Source organism: Octodon degus, unplaced genomic scaffold (assembly GCF_000260255.1).
Source record: "Octodon degus isolate 3935 unplaced genomic scaffold, OctDeg1.0 scaffold00008, whole genome shotgun sequence".
In the NCBI taxonomy this organism is placed as follows: Eukaryota; Metazoa; Chordata; class Mammalia; order Rodentia; family Octodontidae; genus Octodon; species Octodon degus.
The window spans coordinates 12,056,906-12,076,791 of record NW_004524584.1 but is presented as its reverse complement, the minus strand read 5'-3'; the positions used below and the strand labels follow the sequence as shown (position 1 = coordinate 12,076,791).

General features: G+C 50.5%; 1 protein-coding gene across 7 annotated transcripts in view; it reads right to left on the bottom strand.

Annotated features, from left to right (window-relative positions):
- Atp2b2 (ATPase plasma membrane Ca2+ transporting 2) overlaps positions 1-19,886 on the bottom strand; it is a 157,961-nt gene that overhangs the window by 60,855 nt on the left and 77,220 nt on the right. For all 7 annotated transcript variants that reach the window (XM_023705294.1, XM_004625029.2, XM_023705301.1 and 4 more), the window contains exons 3-5: positions 19,116-19,313; positions 8,732-8,989; positions 7,878-8,003 (exon numbers count right to left, since the gene is read on the bottom strand). In XM_023705294.1, coding sequence (XP_023561062.1) covers positions 7,878-8,003; positions 8,732-8,989; positions 19,116-19,313 — 582 coding nt within the window. The remainder of the gene's footprint in view (positions 1-7,877; positions 8,004-8,731; positions 8,990-19,115; positions 19,314-19,886) is intronic.

The following is a 19,886-nucleotide window of genomic DNA, read 5'->3' as shown; positions in this document are numbered from 1 at the left end:
TGTTGTAGAGTTCTGTTTGTATTTTCATTGTAGTTCATGAAGACATTTATTTTTGATATTATCTTTTAGCTTTTGTAAGCAAGTACACAGCTGATGTGAAATGATTATTCTAAATGCACTATATATACATATATATATATATATATATATATATATATATATTTTTAAGAATTTGATGCTGTATTTTATGTTCCTTTTAAAAGTACATAATATACAATATAATAAAAACTTGGCAAAACAAACAAAAAAAAAAAACAAAACAAACAAAAAAAGAACTGTCTCTATGGTAAGAGTCAATGTAGTCTGTCTGGGCCAGGGCCGAAAGCACTTCCCGGAGGAAGGAATCCACCATCTTTTTTTCCAGTGGCTTGTCTGCCTGGCTCCTTCTCTTCTAGGGCCTGAGTGTATCTGTGTACACATGCATGCCTGCGTATGTGACACACTAGCATCCACCCTAGGGCCTCTCTGCTGTAGGAGGCCCAGGCCTGCTACTGATCAAGAACTTTCTTGGGCACCAGCTCGGGCCACGTGAGACTGGGAGAGGGGCCACTGAATCTCCTCATGAATGCTGGGAAGAAAGCTGGTAGCACATAGGGTGAGCGCTCACTCAGCAGCACAGAGTGTGCATGGAAGGCACAGAACACCCAGGCTAACTCCGGAAGAACGTCCTAAGCACTGGATGAGGCGCTGCTGACCTTACTGAGCGCTCACACAGGTCTTCAGGGGGTAGGAGGCCGGGGCAGAGGTGGCTCCTACTGGTGTGGGCGGAGCAGTGCCTGAGTCTGTTGTCTACTGAACATGTGTCTGCGCCACACCACATTTTGCCAAGGAGACAAGGTCCTAATAGACAGGTCTCAAACACAGGCATGAGAGGCCAGCTGGAAAATGAGGTGCTGGCCCTCTGGCCTGGTGGCCACAGGGAGGCAGCTGGGGAGGTGGAAAAAGACACAGGGGGCCAGGCCAGTTTCCACCCAAGATAAGTGGACCTCAAGTGCCGTCCAATCTGATCGCTTCCCCTCACAGAGGCAGCAAAACTCGTCAGCTCTACTCTCTGAACCATGCATGGGCAGGGCAGAGAGGCAGCAGTAGGGGGAGCCTGGGCCCTGAGGCCCCCCACCCTGGACAGGAGTAGGGGGCAACTGGCATTCTCACCCTGCCTGATTCTCCTCCATGTCTACCAGTGTCCCTCGACACTGCTTGACTAGTGTCACCGTGACCTTCCTGAGAGTTTGCAAGGCTTGCTGAGGGACCAAGGACCAGTTGGTGCCCCCAAGGGACCCAAGCCTGTCTTTTGGTTCTGCCCTCTGGTTCCTGCCACAAGGCCTCTGCTTGGACCGCATGGCTCACTGACCTTCGTGCCCAGCATGTGCCTCTGCCCGAGGTCTCACCAGCTGGATGCCCTCTCCCACGCTGCTCCTCCTTCCTCTGGAGTCCCTGACTCAGACAAGGGATTTCCCCTCTCCTCAATTTTCCTCAGGCTGGGCCCAGGCCTGGCTCCTCAACGACACCCCACACCCCTTGAGAGCAGGATCTGAGTGCAGTCCTCTGTTGGCTTCCATAGCGCTGTGCCTGGCTTGTGGCTGAAATCCCAGCACTGCCCCCCTGCACCTTTCTTTTCTGTGTACTCCTTTTTATCAGCATGGCTCCTATAGAGGAGGGTGGAGTCCCCCAGGAAACCATCCTCACAGCCACCTCTGCTGAGCCCAGGGAGGGCTTCACAGTGGGGGGTCAGTCTGCATCCTGCTGACTTGCTAGCCCTGACTTGAGGAATGAGGGCAGCGAGGCTGCTCAGGGCCACCCCCTGCCTCAGCACTGGGCAAAGCCTGCCTACAGCAGCTCAGATGACGCTCTCCACCACCGCTGTAACACAGGGCCCCAGCAGGGGGAAGAGCCTCTCCTCTGACAGCCCTGGGAAGCAGGTTCTGGTGCAAGCACAGTCCCAAGCCCCTCTGCCCACCTGTGGTTTCTCTGACTCAGAGAGGTCGAGTGGCGGCCCAGGGTCACACAGTTGTGAGTGGTAGAGCCGGAACTTGAACCCGTGCTCTATCCACTACACCCCGCTGCCTCTCATGGAGAAGAGGCAGGGTAGTGTAATGGAGAGAGTGCGGGCCGAGCAGCAGACCAGGCCTTCTGCAGTCATGATGTCGTCCTAGGTGGCAATGGCGGAGGTCCGCTCGCTGCTTGGCCTGGCCTTCCGCTTGGGGGATAGGTAGCAGGCACTGGGATGTGGCTGAGTCTCCAGAGAGGTTACAGCCTTGTCCTGAGAATGATCTGGCTGGGAGCGGGGAATAGGGCGGGGCCTCTGGAGCTGGCCCTATTGCCGTCAGATCCGGCCTTCCTGACCTCAGCCTTCCATGACACCCCGACGGTGTTCAGGTGTTTGCTTTCCAGGTGAAATCGCTGGATGTGGGCTGCTGGGCTGTGTTGGATTGTTTTGCTGAATTCACGCACCTACACTGTTCAGATGCCAATGGAATACCCATCTGTGACAGGACTAAACAAAAAAAGGCGATATAAAGGAAGGACCATTTTGTATCTGTATATGCAGAATGGTCAGGATAGATATACAGCTACTTTTGCTTAATTCAATGAGAAGAAAGGTCTGTACTAATAGTGTTTGGACAGGATATTCTGTCTGCATCTTCTATTATGGAGAACCACTAAGAAGATAACAATGTATTAATTATTGAAACTGTCCTATTAATCAGTTTTGAAACTGTCTCATTGATATTTGTTTCTCAATAAAATAAAAAAAAAAAATCACTGGATGGTGCTTCAAACAGGCCACACTGCGGATGTTAGTATCCACCACCACGGGTCTCACCCCAGCTCTGCCCCCACTGTGTGGCCTGGCTCTCCTGAGCTGGGCCTCAGTTCCCCTAGCTTCGAACGGGGGCAAACCTGGAGTTCTCTGGGATCTCTGAATCCCTGGAATGCTGTACACTTATAAGCCCGGACAATGGAGCTGCTGCTCTTAGGGTGCCGAAGGGGTTGAGACAGGAGGGCTAAAAAGCCCTGGCTCCATGAAAGTCAAAGCAGAGATAAAAACTGCTTCTGCAGGGAAGGAGGCTAGAGAGATGCTGCCTGCAGAAGCCTCACTGGCCCTGCATGTCCCTGTCCGGGGCAGGAGAGTCGCTGATTGTGACTACAGATGGGGCCTTCCTTCAGGACAAGATCATGTCAATATCAAGCTGGCTAACTGCTACAGGACCCACTGTCCTTAGGAGACACACCTATGGTTAGGGCTCCGGGAAGGTCCTGTACTGACTGTGGCAGAGGGGCTGGTGACAGGAGCTGCATTAGTGGGAGAACATGCACAGGCTCCCCGCATACCACCTGTGCCTCTTTTCTTGGAGTTTGAAGTAATCTTAAAGTACACTAAACAAGAAACCCCAGGCCAGAGTTTGCATCATAGGGCACACACACATGCGCGTGCGTGCGCGCACACACACACACATACACACACACACACACACACACACACACACACACATTGCTTTGTCTATGGAGACTTCAAAAAAAAATTGGAACTCTGGGCCAACTCTTAAATCATGAGGCACCCCACAACACTGTCAGCTTCCAGCTTTCTGGAAGTGAGTGGTGCCCACTTGGCATCCATGACAGCAGGCAGAAGTGGGAGCCGCTGTGCTCATGCTGGGTGCCCTTGCTCCCTGTGGCCACACCCATGGGAGCTGGTGAGGCTGAGCATTTCCACCTGCTTGGAGGACTCGGACTTTCATCTGCCTGTCAGTGCTGGGGACCTGTCCTTGGGTTGGCTGCCCCCAGTGCTGGCTCTTCCTGTCCCATGTGGCAACTCACATGCAGCATTTGCAAGGACGGCTGTGCCTGTGTGGCTCTGTGGGGAGGGCAGGGGACCCACGGCACATCCTGTGCATGGAGAGACGTGAAAAGACTTGTCCTCTGTCATAGACTGGGCGTGGCCGAGATGCCTGAGGTACAGCTTTGGCCTTGCAAAATCCAGGGCCACTCTGGCTTCGGTGAGCAGCATCCCACAGGGTTGTTCAACGGAGCCATGAGGTCTTCGGCACACTGCGCATGTCTGCTCTGCCCAGGGACCATGTGGCTAGACACAGGCATTCAGGGCAACCTGGCAGATGGAGACCAGGCCAGGCCCTTGGCCAGGCCCAAGGAGGAGCAGCAGGAGACTGGAGAGGAAGGGGCAGCAGAGAGCTAGGAAGGTGTGAAGGTGGAGAGGGGGACAGGCATTCCTGAAGACCAGGCTAGGTGCTAGCCCAGGAATGGGGAAGAAAACCCATGTTGTACTGAGCACACTCTCCAGGCATTCTTGGGGCTCCAGCCCTGTCACACCTCCACTAGCCTTCCAAGTAAACAGAGGCTAAGAGCAGGGAAGCAACCTACGAGTTCATTCAAGAGCTCATGTTGGCTTTGTTTTTGGACAAAACCTTGCTGTGCAGTTCAGGCTGTCCTTGAGCTCACTATGCAGCCCAGGCCTGGGCTCACTATGTAGTCCAGACTGGATTGCGCTTGGCAATCCTCCTGCCTCAGCCTCCTGAGTGCTGGGAACACAGGCATGCACAAGCAGGCCGGCCCAGGTCAGTTTCTGCTGGGCAGATTCTCTGTTGACTGCACCTCTGCCTGTTTTTCTCCCCTTACTCAAGAAGCCTGGGACTGAAGTGGGGTGTGACTTCCAGAGGCCTTGGGCTGGTGCTGCGCTCCCAGCTGCCTGGTGTCTGGCAAGAGGACTGATGTAGAAGTGATGTATCTCTCTGCACATGGCCAAGGGTGAACGGGCCTCTAGAAGTGAGACTGTAGGAGCCAGACTTGGTCTGGAGGGGCGATGGTGGTACATCCTTCTCTTTGTGTGAGGTGGTTTGTGCAGTGCAGAACTCTGCTCTGAGACTGTGTCTACGCAGGTCAAGCACAGTGGGTAATAGAACAGGGTGAAAGGTGTGTGCCCTGCAGAAACAGGGTGATCTCAGAGGGTGGCAGCAACCTGGGAAGCCTGTAGGGAGGGGGTGGGGCCTGAGAAGATGGGCCTGACTCAAGTGCACAGAGGAAGGCAGGTGAAGGAGCCAGCGGAAGGTGGTCTCTAGGGCAGGGCAGGGCAGGTGCATTGGGGGAAGGCTGCACAAGCAGGTTTCTGCAGGCAGCACTGCAGGCTGGCTGCCCTGGAGCCTCCCCTTCTTCTGTCTAGCTCGTCCTGCACTGTGATCTCCACGGGCCTTGACGCTGGCTTTCCTTCTGCCACTTTCCTGCCCTCATGGGTGCTGCCAGCCTGGTGGGCACAGTTTCTACTTCAAGTCTGGACAGGACTCCAGGACAGGCTGCCTGAAACTATCCCTGAGGAGTAGACACAGGGTCATCATGTGCCGCGGAAGTCTTGGACTGTGGCACACTGCATGGCTGATGTCCTTGAGCACCCAGAGGCCTGCTCCATTTCTCTGTATCTGCAGTCAGGTGCTTTCTTCAAGACCAAAGCCATTGGTGTGACATGGGCTCAGGGGACAACTGTGACATCTGGCATCACATCCTCCTCATCTTAGGGTTACTGCTGCCTGCTTCTGAGCTGACCACTAGCCCATATTTTCGTGGATGCACTGGATGCCTGGGGGACCTTGAGCGCCTGGCTCTGCATCCAGGACCCTCCTCTCCTCTCCAAGGACTGCAGGCCTGAGTCTCAGGGTTTTCATGGTCTCTCCCCAGATATACAGCTTCTCCTTGTTAAGGAGCAGGAGCACAGAGCAGAGAGGAGCCCAGCCCCTGTGATCCCAACGCCTCAAAACTCTTTGTTTCCTTTCTGGTTATGGCCTGGAATAGTCTGCTCTTGGCCTTTACCTGTGGCATTGCCTGATACTTGGTGTCCTGATTCTTTGGGCCTTCTGGCTCCAAAAGCTTGTGACTTACCCTCGGCCACTTCCTGTCTCTCTTTTCCTTTCAGATGTTTCCAGCTGTTTGCCTCTGCATGTTCCCCACCCCTGGTCTGCGAAGCCACTGGGCCAGTGACTCTGAACACTTTCTCTTTCAGGCCCTGCCAGCATCCTGTACTCCAGCCCCTTCTCCAAACTGTCTGGAATCTTTACAGCTCATCATTGCAGGCCAGGCCTCCCCTGGGCATGTGCAGGTCGGATGACTTATCTGGAAGCTCCCCCAAGGATGCTCGCTTTTGGGGGGGGGGCGCAGGTCTCACTATGCAGTTCAGGCTGGCCTTGAGCTCACTTTGTAGGCCAGGCTGGTCTCGAGCTCACAACGATCCTCCTGCCTCAGCCTCCCAAGTGCTGGGATTAGAGGCTTGAGTTTAGGATGCTCAGTTTCTGTAAACCATTTCATCCTGGAGGTCAGGATGGCAACCATCTTAAACTCTCATGTAGCCCAGGGTTCCAGTAGGCCCTTGAGGTCATTTGTGTCCCTTGGTCAAAGCCAGGGGCTGTGCACTTTGCACTCACAGTCTCTCTGCTGGGACTGCTCTTCTCTTTTTTCCAGTTTTAGCTCAGAAGCAGGCTCATCAGACAGGCCTGCCTCCCCTCACCAACGCAGGACCCTTCCCCTGCAATGTGTCCTTATCTGATTCGTCATCCACGGAGCCTACCTGACCTGTTTGCTTGCTTGACCCTTTATTGCCTGTCTTCTTCAGTGGATTCCAAGCTTCAGCTCCAGCATGGCAGGGACCTTGTTTGTCCTATTTGCTACCAGTGCACGGCAAGTGTTCAATGAACAGGTGTCAGTTGAATACATTTTGGCTAAATTAATACCCCAGGTTGATTCTCCTTCCTTTCTACTACCCTCCCTGCAGACTGGTGCATTAAGACTCCACACTTCTCTGGGCCTCCAGGCCTTTGCACACAGCTGCTGGTGGGATGAGGCCTTCTCTCCACAACTGAACTTGGCAAACTCCTACTTCGTGTGTAAAACCCAGATCAACATTATGTCCTGTGGGAACCCTGCCTCCTTCTTGGCTTCTTCACAATAATTCCTCACAATTAGGTACTCCTGTGTAGGGATGTTCCTCAGGCCCATTCAGCCTGGGGTTTCCTAAGAGCAGAGGCTAGGTCTGACTCAGCGTGTGGGGTTCCTGTGTTCTGAGGACATTTGCTGAGCACTGCTAGACAGTAGGGCTGTGGCCTCACCCCTGCAGGGTCTTCCCACCCACTCACTTGTCCCCCTCACAGCAGCCCAAGAAGGCTTCTAAACATGCAAATGCCACCAGCCACTGCTTAAAACCATCGCAGGGGCCAGGCATGGGGTGCACCGCCGATCCCAGCACTGGGGAGGTGGAGGCAGGAGGATGTGAGTTTGATGCCAGCCTGTGCAACTCAGTGAGACTCTGACTCAGCCAAATGAAACGAAACATGCAACAGCAACAAGAACACACTCCTGAGAGTCCTCATCGCGCTCTGAGTCATTTCCATGTTCCCGGTCACAGTCTGCTCTTCCATGTTGCTCCACGTCCTCCAGCAGGTCCTACCGTGGGGCTTCATGCCTGTTCACACTGTCACATCCTGGCTCAACACAGCCTCTGAGAAGAGGCCTGCCCTGCCCTCCCGGCACCTTGCTACACTATTACTTCCAGATCTTTTACACGACCTCTCTGCTCATTGACCACCAGCTCCTTGGAGCTGACTCTTACCCAGTACCGGCTGGGGCCTGGTGTACACTGCTTTTTCATAGAGATTGTCACCTGACTGATCCATTCCCATCCCTGATGAGAGGGCTTCAGTATTGGGCTTTTCAGTAAACAGAGTCACTAGCAGGCAAGTCCCAGGGCTCAGATTCTCTGTTCATCTCGTTTGCCACTGTGCCTGACCCACAGCGGGGTTAAGTGTGCTGTTCTCACTGGAGCCTGAGCTTCCCGAGGTTCCAGAGCCAAAGGCAAGGGCTCTCAAAGGGCTGTAGCTCACCTGACAGCAGCATGGGGTCCTTGTCCACAGACTTGCGCACCTGGTCCGACTCCCCGGTCAGGGAGCTTTCGTCGATCTTGAGGTCGTTGCCTTGGATGAAGAGGCCATCAGCAGGTAGGAGGTCGCCTGGAGGGAGGGATGAGAGGTGGGAGTCAGTGGTCTCAGGGACCAAGAGGTGAATGCCCTCTAAAGAAATGAGCATGAGGGAAAGTTCACCAGGGAGGGTCTGACCCTCAGAGCTCTGGGGTACAGCTAAAGACGGGGCCAGGTGAATGTCACTGGCCTGGGGATAGGGCTGAAGCTGGGCCCAAGCACAACCCAGGCACGCACTTCATAAAGTGTTTCTCCTGGTCTGGCTTGCATTTGGGATCCATTTTCCCACTTTGGTGCCAGCCTATCCACTTTCTTAAAGATAGTGTCACAAGTCCAGGTCATTCACTTCTGTTCCCTCAAGCACCTCCTCTAGCCCAGCAGCCCTCTGTGCACAGCCAGATGAGGAGGGGAGATGAACTTCACCCCAGACTCCTTCTGAGCAGTAGAAGTCCTTACAGTGCAGTGTTGAAAAGGCTCCTGTGGCTGTTCCCAGCTCTGCATGGTCATTCGTTAGCAATGTCTGTGTGGGTTAAAGTTTGGAGCAGTGGTACACTGTTTACAAAATTACTATTTAAATGGATTTGGGAATCTTGTCCCTCTAGGCAGAGCCCCTACCTCTCCCAAAGTGCTTTAGACTAGAGCCTCCTTGGTTCAGCCTTCACGGATGTGCCTTCGCCTGGGACAGCTTTCCGTGGCTGCCCAGTCTGTCTCCTTCTGCCCAGGCCCCTGCTCTAGAGGAGCTCTGTGGCCCACTCACTTACCATATTTGATCTGGGCGATGTCCCCTACCACGATCTCAGCCACAGGGATCTGGACCACCTGGCCAGCCCTGACCACGGTGAATTTCTGCTCCTGCTCAATGCGGCTCTGCAGGCCCCGGAATTGTTTCTCTTTGCTCCAGTCATTGAAGGCTGTGACCAGCACCACACAGATGACCGAGAGCAGGATGGCGGCCCCCTCAATCCACCCTGCTTCTGCCTCTCCTTCATCCTCAGCCCCGCCCTGGGCTGTCGCACATCCTGCAGGCAGCAGAAAGAAGCAGGCAGTGGGGTCAGACCTGAGGGAGGGCCTCATTGCCTGGATTCACAGCTCAGCCCTGCTGAATGACAGATGTTAATGACCCAGCAACAAGAGTCTATCCATTTGGCACACCTGGGTTCCAAGCAAAGGACTTCATGGCAATTAATCCCACTCACTGCCCATTTCCCAGATGTAGAAACCAAGGCCCTAAACAGAGCTCATGTGACTTGCCCACGTCTGGAGGGGTGGGTAGGGAGCAGAGAGATCTTGCTTTAATGTTGGACCCATGGGTAAGGAGAAAGAGCTGCAGCAGGTCCGTGCAGTATGGGGTCCTCCAATCCAAAGGTGAGTCTGCCCAAGCTGTTCCCTCCATCCCCGCAAGAATCCTGAGAGCAGAAGTAATTCCCCACCTAAGGATGAAGAAACAAGCCCAGAGCAGCGAAGGGCTGCAGTCAGATGGGGCTGGGCCTGAAGGGCTGTCTCCACAAGTCCCTCTGGACAGTGCCTGTTATGCCCTGGAGAGCTCAGAGGGTGTTTCTTCCAGGGGAACTAGGAAAGGCCTGGGCAGAGTGCAATGCCTTCAGGTGCCAGTCTCTCTCTGCAAACTGGTTGAGTGAGGGAAGAGTTGTGGGTCAGAGAGATGCAGTGACTCCCTGGAGTCACACAGCAGAGATGGGGCTGGATCTGACCTGCAATCTAACCCCAGCCTGGGCTCCTCACTGTGTCCCATGGAGGGCTGCTATGGACTCATATGGCTGAGCATAAGATCCACTTTGATCTCCAAACAGAGGATAGCACCTTCCCAGGACCCCAACAGAACATCTGCAAAGTCAAGGGTCAACAGCTCATGACAAGAAGGCCAAGAGCTACCCAAGGAATGTTTGCCAGCTCTCTGCTCTGGGGCACAGGGCAAGCTGGTGGCCTTCAGCTTGGCAAGGGAAGGATCACTGTGGCCAGGCAACACCTGCCCCCGGGGAGGAGCCCGAGGCTCAGGCTCAGCAGCTGCTCCATGGCCAGTAAACAACGTCACCACGTGGGGTCCAGAAAGCTGTGTTTTGTTTCTTTTGGGAGTTTCTGGCCTTTCCAATAATTTTAAACCATTTGGATAGACTGGCTTTTGGTAGCAATGATGGTCACAGTGGTGCTGATGAGGACTGACGCCAGGCCAGCCTGAGCTCGAAGCCTTGCTGCTGGGTAGTTCCAAGGACTAGTAAAAAATATGGTATGTATTTAACTAGAAGGTAACAACAAAAGACATTGCAATGAAGCCTCAAAATATTTCCCTTCACTTAAAGCACACTTATACCATTGTTCTGGCCACTTTCTGAAGTGGTTCTGGGAGGCCTTTTCTTTCTCCTTTTGAAAAAGGGTCTCACTATGTAGCCTAGGCTGCCCTCAAACTCACAGTGATCCTTTTGCCTCAGAGCTGAGATTACATGTGTCTGCCACCACTCCTGCCCTGGAAGTCCTCGTTCATGAGTATCTTTATGAGGCATGATAAAAAAGGAGGAGGAACGCTGCTGCCACATGCTGTGCAATGAAAAGCCAGGCTCATTAAACACTACAGTGTGTCCACATTCATCTTATGCCCAGGGATCTGGCGCTGAGCTGGGCGTGGTGGCGCACACATGTAATCCCAGCACTCGGGAGGCTGAGACAGGAAGATTGTTGAGAGTTTAAGACTAGCCTGGGCCACAAAGTGAGCTCAAGGCCAGCCTGAACTTCATTGCGAGACTTTGTCTCAAAAAGACAAACAAACAAAAAATGAAATTCGGAGCCCGAGAGATAGCTCAGTAGAATAAGTGTTTGCCTGGCAAGTGCAAGGTCCTGAGTTCAACCCCTGGTTCCACCAAAAAAAAAAAAAAAAAAAAATCAAATTCAAAATGACCATGAAAGGTCAATGTTTTTTAGACAGGACTTCTATCTAGAATGTATAAAGAACTAAAACTATCCAGCACCCAAAATTCAAAGACCCAATCCAAAAATGGGCATCTGAGATGAATAGATCTCAGAAGAAGAAATACAACTGGCAAATAAACACATGAAAGAATGTTTCACCACACTAATCATTTGATAAATACTAATTAAAATAACACTGAGATACCATCTCTCCCCAGAAAAATGGCTGTTATAAAGAAATTAAAGAAATCAACTAATAACAAATGCTGTGCAGGCTTTGGGGGAAAAGGAACCCCTCTCCACTGTTGGTGGGAATGTGGACTGTACAACCCCTATGGAAATCAGTGTGGAGACTCCTCAAAAACTGGGACTGGAAATCCCATTCAACTCAGCTATTCCTTTTCTGGATACTTTTCCAAAAAACCTGAAAACATCATACCACAGTGATGTATGTGCACCCATGTTTATAGCAGCACAATTTGTCATAGCCAAATCTTGGAAACAACCAAAATGTTTGTCCCCTAAGTAATGGATAAAAAAGATGTGATATTTTTATACAATAGAGTATTGCTCAGCTATAAAGAAAGATAAACGAGTTCTTTATAGGTAAATGGATGCAACTAGAGGTTATACTCATAAGTAAAATAAATCTGACTCATATGTGTAAATATTGTATTGTCTCCCTAGTGTAAGAACCTGAAAGAATAAATAAAAATGGAAAGGTGTAATATAGTAAAATGGAAAGAAACTGAATATAAGGAATACACAGTGAAGATGAGGGAAAGGAGAAAAGAAAGGGAAAAAAAGAAAGGAGGAAAAATCATGCAGGTATATAGACAGGATAGCTGACATGATTGTAGTACTAATTCCCATCAGTTTTTTGAAAGTAGCAGTTAATGTTTAAAAGTTTACTTTGCACAACTCTGTATTCTAATATCTGTAATCTGAGCAACTACACTGAAGACAGCAACGTGCAATACGAAAGCCATGGTTGAATACCTCTCAACTTGTTTGGTTAAATGTATACTGTTTCCAACATCTTATCAATCATTATTATACTCTCTTTAAAATAAACTAAAAAAATAAAAAAGACAAGAAAAAAAATTGAGGTTTATTGAAAGCAAGTGTTAATGTCTAATTCTTTGACAAATCTCACATACCTGTATCTGTTAATCTGAGCAATAGATTTGATAATAAAATACATATTATAACAAATATTGTTAATTTTTTATTCTTGTTTTGAAATTCTGTACCATATGCATTGTTGTTTGTGACTCTGTTTCTGTCTTAGTTTTTGCTATTTGTTTTTCTTTTTACCTTTAAAATAAAATAAAATGATAATTAAAAAGAAAAGGGGATGTTTTGAATTGATTCAGCAATCGAGGCAGCCATGACAGCACAACTAAAAACAGTTGAAACATCAAGAAACGTTAAGTACTTAGGAATCAACCTAGCCAAGGAAGTGAAAGATCTCTAGAGTCAAACCTATAGTACCCTGAAAAAGGGAGATGAAAGAGGATATCAGAAAATGAAAAGATAATCCTTGTTCCTGGACAGGCAGAATCACAGTTATCAAAATGGCCATTTTACCAAAACTGATATATTGATTTAATGCATCCCCAATCAAAGTATCAACAGAATTTCTGAAAGAACTAGCAAAATTTTTCCCAGTTTATCTGGAACCAGAAGACACCCAGAAAAGCAGAAGTAATACTGGGCAACAAAAACATTAGCAGGAGGTGTCACAATCTGAAACTTCAAATTATACTGCAAAGCTACTGAGATGAGCACAGCATGGCACTGACTGAGATACAGACATGCAGATCAGTGGAGTAGATAGGGGATAAGTGAACAACCTGAAGCATATTAATTAACCTGATCTTTGATTAAAGAGTCCAAAAGCATACCCTGGAGGAAAGACAGCCTCTTTAACAAGTGGTGCTGGGAAACTGGTAACACACATGCAGAAGATTGAATCTAGACCCATACCTCACACCACACACCAAAATAAAATCAAAGTGGATCAAAGACATACTGTTAAAATAGTACTTAACCCGCTGGACGATAAAGTAGCTCTTGAAGACACAGGTGCAGGAAAAGGCTATAAACAGAAACCCAACTGTACAAGAAATAGCATCAAGAATCAACAACTGGGATCATATCAAATCAAATAGCTTCTGCAAAGAAAAGGGAAGGCGCCACAGAGATAAACTCCAGAATGGGGAAGGATTTTCTTTTCTTGGTAGCTATTGTTCTGACAGAAGAGTAATATTTAGAATTTACAAAAGACTGAAAAAAAAAGCAGGCTCCTCCAAAACAAAAGGCCCAACCAAAAAATGGGCATCTGAAATGAATGGACATTTCTCAGAAGTACAAATAGCTAATAAATACCAGAAAAAAGATTCACATGTCTGGCCATTAGAGAAGTGCAAATTAGAAGGATACTGAGATTCCATCTCACTCCAGAAAGAATGAGTGTCATCAAGAAATCGAATAATAACAAATGCTGGCTTGGGAGCACCATCCCGGCTGACCCCCTCAGCAGTGAGGGTGGGGCTGCCCTGGGTGGTCGTGTGGGGGCATTAGCAGGTGCACTTCTTTGGCAGAAAGAAGAGACTCTAACAGCAGCTGCCCCTGCTCTCCGGGGTTAGTGCCTCCCAGGAAGTGCTCCTGGGTCCTCTCACCTGCCTCACAGGGGCAGTTCTCATGGCCTGCCTTCTGCAGATGAGAAGACCTAGCACAATGGTTGAACACTGCAAATAGTTAGGTCTTAAAAGACGATTACAGCAAAAGACACCTTGCCAGTGACGCCCTCTAAGGACTTCCCGTCCAAACAGCTCTTTCAACACACTTACAGCATCGTAATTTCCACTTTCTGAACAACTCTGCAAGTCCTGTTTCTCGAGCAGCTTTTTTGTGGTGGTTAGGAAGTAGGTTTTTTTTTTTTAGTATTTCAAAATCTTTTCATTTTTATTTGGTAGTGCATGTGTCTAGATCCACCTTAGGGTGTAGGTGCAGGCACTTACCACTCCTTCATACTTTTTATTCTCCTTCCCTTTCTTTTTCCCCTCCTCCATCTCTAGATTCCCTTTCCATTTTCAAAGGATCTTGTTCCCTGTTTTCTATTGTCTATCTTCCGTTTTGTTTTAAAAAATTATTTATACTTCGGGTTTCTCGTATAAGTTATGTGATATTTGAACTTGTGGTCTGATTTCTTTCAACTTTATGGTCTCAAGATACTTCTATTTTCCTACAAATGAATCTAATTTATCCTTTATAGCAGAGTAGAACCCCATTATACATAAATTCTACTTTTTTATGCTTTTTTGTTTTGGCGGTACCGGGGGTTGAACTCAGTACCCTGCGCTTGCCAGGTATGCGCTTATTCTACTGAGCTGTCTCCCCAAGCCCCACTTTTTTGTGTATTTAGTACAGGATCTACAGGGTCTCACTACACAGCTCAGACTCATAGTGATTCTCCTGTTTTCAGCCTCCAAGCACTGGGATTACGGCCATGCACCACCATACCCAGTCTCAATTACTGTCTCAGTATGCCCTAGGGCAGGGGCAGGCATGGCATGCCATGCCAGGGATCAAACCCCAGTCCCTGCATCTGCCTAAGCAGATGCTTTAATCTGCTGAGTTATCTGGCCTGCTCTAAATTCTGCTTTTTAATCTGTTCATCCATTGACAGGTATGTAGGCTGTTTCCAAGATTCAGTTATTGCCTCTTGTGCTGCTAAGGATGTAGGTGTACACGTATTGTTGCAGCGTGATGTCTATACCTCTTTGGGGAAGAGACCTAGAAGGAGAATAACTGGGTCGTATGCAGGGTCTAGTTTTAGTTTTCTGCAGGTAGAGATGAGGCTGGAGCTCCATAGGACAGAGGTTCCGAGCATGTGCTGGCCCTGGACTTCAAATCTAGCACCCAGAGAAATGAAGAAACAAAACACATCAATCTGCATAAGTTTTTCTGAGTCCCATTACACTGCAGGCAGGAGTCGAAGCCTTATTGTCATGGTTTTTGTTTGGATGGCCCCTCAAGGTCTCATGCAGTCAGTCATAGATTGGGCTTTTTCAGAGGCGGCTGAATTTGGAGCGTGTGATGCTGGGATTAAGGGTGGTTACTAAATCTGTGGCACCACCCTTATTCCAGTAGCCCAGATACAACATAAGGGACAGAAAGAGGCGTGTCTTCTTCCTCTTGCTTTCTTTTGCTGCCTTTTTTTGCCAGCCGTGAGCTGCTTCTCCTCTGTGATGTCCTCTGCCAGCCATCCTGCCTTGGAGCCAGCCGACTGTGGGCTTACACCTCTACAAACTGCGAGCCAAATAACCCTTTCTTTCTTTAACTTTGGGCGTTTTTGTCTCAGCAATGAGAATAGTAACTAAGACACCTGTGTCTGCCAGTCCCTCTCCTGCCACAAACATGCTGTATGGCCTCAGATGAATAGCAGAGGTCTCTACTCAGGGTCTCCCTCCAGTGTAGAGTGACACTGGCAATCGGATGACTGGCTGAGAGGCTCCAGTGCCCACAGCCCGCCCTGGGTGCCCTCCTGCTTGAAGCGTGATCATCCGTCTCACACAGAGGAAGGGAGCCAGGCTGGGCAAACACTGTGCTGAACCGAGCAGTGGGACTTGGGTGACAATACTGCTGTGGGACAAGGCCTGGGGGGCTCAGCCCCTCTGAGCACCCGCGGGGGGCGGACCCTGTGCTGCCATCGCTGCTGGGGGAGTCATCAGGCCTGGATCTGAACCTGTGGTCCTTTGGGACCCGAGTCCCACATTTTCACCTGCTAAACACAGGCCCCTCCTCCGAAAAAATGTCTTTTCGTGGGGTTGAGAAACGCTCAGTGCTGAACTGCAGAAGGGGTCAGCTGCGCCTTTCATCCTGGCTCTTCGAGGCTGACTCGGAGGAGGGAAGCCCAGGCCTGGCTTGGAGGCCTCTGCCACATCTCTGGGGCATTTCTAGGATGGCCTCCCGACCCCCAGGTCCAGTTACCTCTCCCGCCTGAGGTGTGGGCGCCCATCCACATGAGGGCCAGGGGCTGCGGATGGCAGGGGATGGCAGGACAGGGATGGAATGTATGGTGTAGCAGCTGGGGAGGAGGTGCTTCCCTTGGCGAGTCCCGTCCCGGGAGCCCTCTGTCACCTCCTCCCTTCTCTCGGGCTCCCTTCAGGGCAATGGTCTGCCTGTACACCTGAGCAGGTCTTCTGTCTGGGCCTGCCCGCTCCGATCTCTGGACCTGGAGCAGTGGACCTCTGAGGGTGCACGTGATGGTGCCTGGAAGCACAGGCTATGGGACTTGTGGGTCTCACCGCTCACTGTCCTCTCTGCTTCCCCACTCAGGACACCCCTTCTACCCCACAGGGAGCACAAATGTGATGCGGGGCTCTGGTGATGCGCCTTTCTTACTGCGCTTTCTCCAGCATCCCAAGCCCAAAGGGAAGCCATGAGGTGGCAGCTGGTGTTAGAGAGAAATCCAGCACATTTTGTAATTTCAGATCCTGGTTTGAAGGCTCTGGAAGGCTGTGAGCACAGGGAATTGGGCAGGTGACAGGGGAGTAGAGGGTTTTGGCGACCCTCTCCCTCTCTCCCCTGCTCTGTCCCTGAGCCTTCAGAACTCTCTCTCTATTTCTCTATTTCTCTGTCTGTCTGTCTGTCTGTCTGTCTGTCTGTCTGTCTGAGGCTGACTTGGGCAGAGGATCAGAGGATCCTGGTAACACGGGAAGCCTGGGGTTTAGTCCTCAGGCTGGAGCCCAGGCTTGGGGAGCAAGCATACAGGTCATTCAGTGTAGGAGCTTCTCTCCAAGGGGCTACAGAGAGTGCAGCTGTCTTCAACCCAGAGGGCCCTGAGCTGAGGCAGGCAGGGTCAGGGAAGGAACCCCTGTGCCTTTCCTCACCAGTCCCCAAGCTGAGTTCTGCCCTTCCCTGGGAAGTCCAAGTCCTGCAGCAGAGCAGAAGTGACCTAACCCCTATCTGCAGCCAGGGGCACACCAGGGTCTCCAACTGAATCTTAGATCTTTCTACAGGGGCACAGTATGGATCTTTCAACATGCTAATTGTATGTTTGATTTTTAATGGAAAGAAACATTCAGTGAGAGATGTGTAAAAACTTTGAGCAGTGCAAAGTGAAGAAGTTGGAAAGGCCCCAGCCCTTAGCGGGTTCTCGGGACTGAGTGTAGTGATAGGGCGTGGGGAAGTGAAGTGTCATGTGGAGTTGAAAGTCTTGACTTTGGGCAGAGAGGCTTTGCCCTGGCTCCCTTCCCCACTTAGAATTCAAGGACAGAGTCTGTAGATGTCCTAAAGACCAGGAGTCTGTATGTGCATGAGTTTGGCATCAGCTTCATAAATGTACATATTACGTAGAACAAGCTCCGGGATAGGCCAGTGCTGAAGGAGAGCACAGGGGGACTGACTGGCTCTCTCAGGGGAGGTACCAGGGATGCAGTCTGAGCCCAGGCCAGCAGCAGCACCAGCACCTGCGGGCACCACTGTGGGCTGGGCGTGTGGGCCCTGGTGAGGAGACCCTTCCACAGAGCCCTGTATCCTCTGAGGTGGGGTCAGAGGAGGAAGTGGAGGTCAGGGCAGGTGACCTAGCAGAGACTGTGCTGTAACCATTCCACTCTTTTTCCACACTCAACATGGGGGGGTTGAGGCTCAGAATGAGAGAGGCTGAGAGAGTAAGAGAAGAGTAGGAAGGGAGAGAGAGGGGTTCCCCTGAGGCAAAACTCTCTGTTCTGCTGTTCCAGGACTGTGCTGGACACTTCACCTAACAGGCCGCTCACTGCCACGGACAGCATGGTTGGAGGGGGGCACGATATCACAGACCACAGAATGAGAATTTCATGTCCAGTTCCCATGCCACAAAGTGATACCTCTTTGACTTTTTCAGTCTTAAACAATGTCAGAAACATTCTTAACTCAAGGCCATAGCAAAAGAGAGGACAACCTAGAATTGGCCTGGGATCAGTTATCCAATCCCAGTTCTGGGACTTCAGATATGAAGAGTTCTGGTGTCAATCCACCTCCTGCTCAGTCCCCAGCGGATGGGGACCCAGGAAGGCCTCAGAGGATGAGGTTGAGATGTGCAGTTGGGAGCTGTCGTCAGTGTGAGAGGGGAGGGTTGAGATCCTCACAGATCAGCCTGGGTGAGGCTGTCCAAGCCGCTTCCAGTGACCATCTTCACATGACAAATGCAATCATTATGTTTTGGAGGTTTTTATTTGTTTGTTTTTGTTTTTAAGACAGGGTTTGGCTATGTAGTTCAGGTTGGCCTTGAATTCACAGTGATCCTCCTGCCTCAGTCTTCTGAGTGCTAGGACTACAGGTATGTGCCACCATGCCCAGCCTGAAGCTGTTGTGTTTTAGCAAGAGGACCCTTTACCAGCTGGGTGCTGTCATTTGAATATGTTTCCAAAGATCCTGGGTAGAAACTTCATGCCTACGTCCATGTGGATGAATAGTGCTCGGAGTAGGACATTGGGAGGTTATGAATGACCCTGGATGGCATGAACGGCTTTATAAGGGCAGCCTGAGCTGGTACACTGTTCTGCCTTCCATGTGATACCCTCCTCTCTGTCAGCATACAGCAGGTACTAGACCTTGATGTTGGGCTTTTTGGCTTCCAGAACCACAAAAAGTTTATTTCCTATTCTTTACAAATTAGCCAGTTAGCGACATTTTGCTAAAATGGATTTATTTATTTATTTATTTTTTAAATTATTTATTTATTACATTTTTATTTAGTGTGTGTATGTGTGTGGCCAGCTCAGCCCACCAGGGGGCGGGGCTGGCTGGCATGTGGTGCTGGGGGATCGAACCGCGGTCCCTGTGCTTTGCCAAGCTTGTTCCAAGTAGGTGCTTTAGACCACTGAGCCATCTCTCCAGCCCCTAAAATGGATTTAGACACCGGATGACCTCTAGCAAATGAACTCTGTGCCTTGGTTTTCTCTCCTTTAAAGTTTGGGCAGCATGGCCCCTCTCTAGTGGGGAGTTAGAAGATACTTCTGCCCAGAGCCAGGCACATCGTAGTGCCCAGTAAGCGTCCCTCTGGGGCCCAAGGAGCTGGTCTAACCCCGCACTTCAGCACAGGAGCCTGGAGGTGAGGCTGGCCCTGGCTCCACCCTGGCTCCTGGCAGGCCCTGTGTCTGCACCTCAGACCCTCCTCTGAGCCTGAGTGGCAGTGGCTCTGAGCGCATGTGCCCTCCTGTGTGGGCACCGTCTTACCTTCGTTGTTCTCGCCGGGCGGGTGGTAGAAGGACAGTCCTAGGGAGATGATGGCCGCAATTTCCAGGATGATGAGCGTCACATCCTGCAGTGCTTCCCATACGAGCTGCAGGAAGGTTTTTGGCTTCTTTGGAGGTATGAAGTTTTGCCCAAAAATCTGCTTTCTTTTTTCCAGGTCTGGTGCGGTACCCGGCAAACCTGTGGACAGAGTTCGGCAAGGTTGGTCTAGGGGTTTGGGAGACACACGTGTACATTCCCCAAGACTGTAATAGAGTGGGGAACAGGAGAGAAACCTCCAGCTCCTGACCCAGGAGCTGAGCCTCTCCTTGAGCTTTGGACTGAGTGGGCTCCTATAATGCCAGAGAACCAGGCAGGGGGCTGGCTAGACAGTGGGCCCTGAGAGATACAGGTGGCTGCACTCACAGTGGGGTTCCCCACAGATAAGCCCCTGGCAGCATGAAGAGTGTGGGCTGAAAGTGCATTTTGTGCACCTTATTTCCTGAACGTCAGAGCTCAATCTAGGTCATCTGAATGATGCTCAAACACTTTCATCAGCTTGCAGCCGGGCCCAGCCCTTCACACAGCCTGTTTCACGGTGAGTATGTCAGGGTGAATTAGTTTCCAACCAGGATAGGTGTATGGGTGTTGCTTTCTCACCCTTGTAAAGCTGGAGACTTGCAAGTCAAACCATCCCTCACAGACACCATCTGTACATCCACGCCCCAGCCCAGCCCGAGAGTGAGTGTAACCAACCTCCTTTGTTTTTTTTTT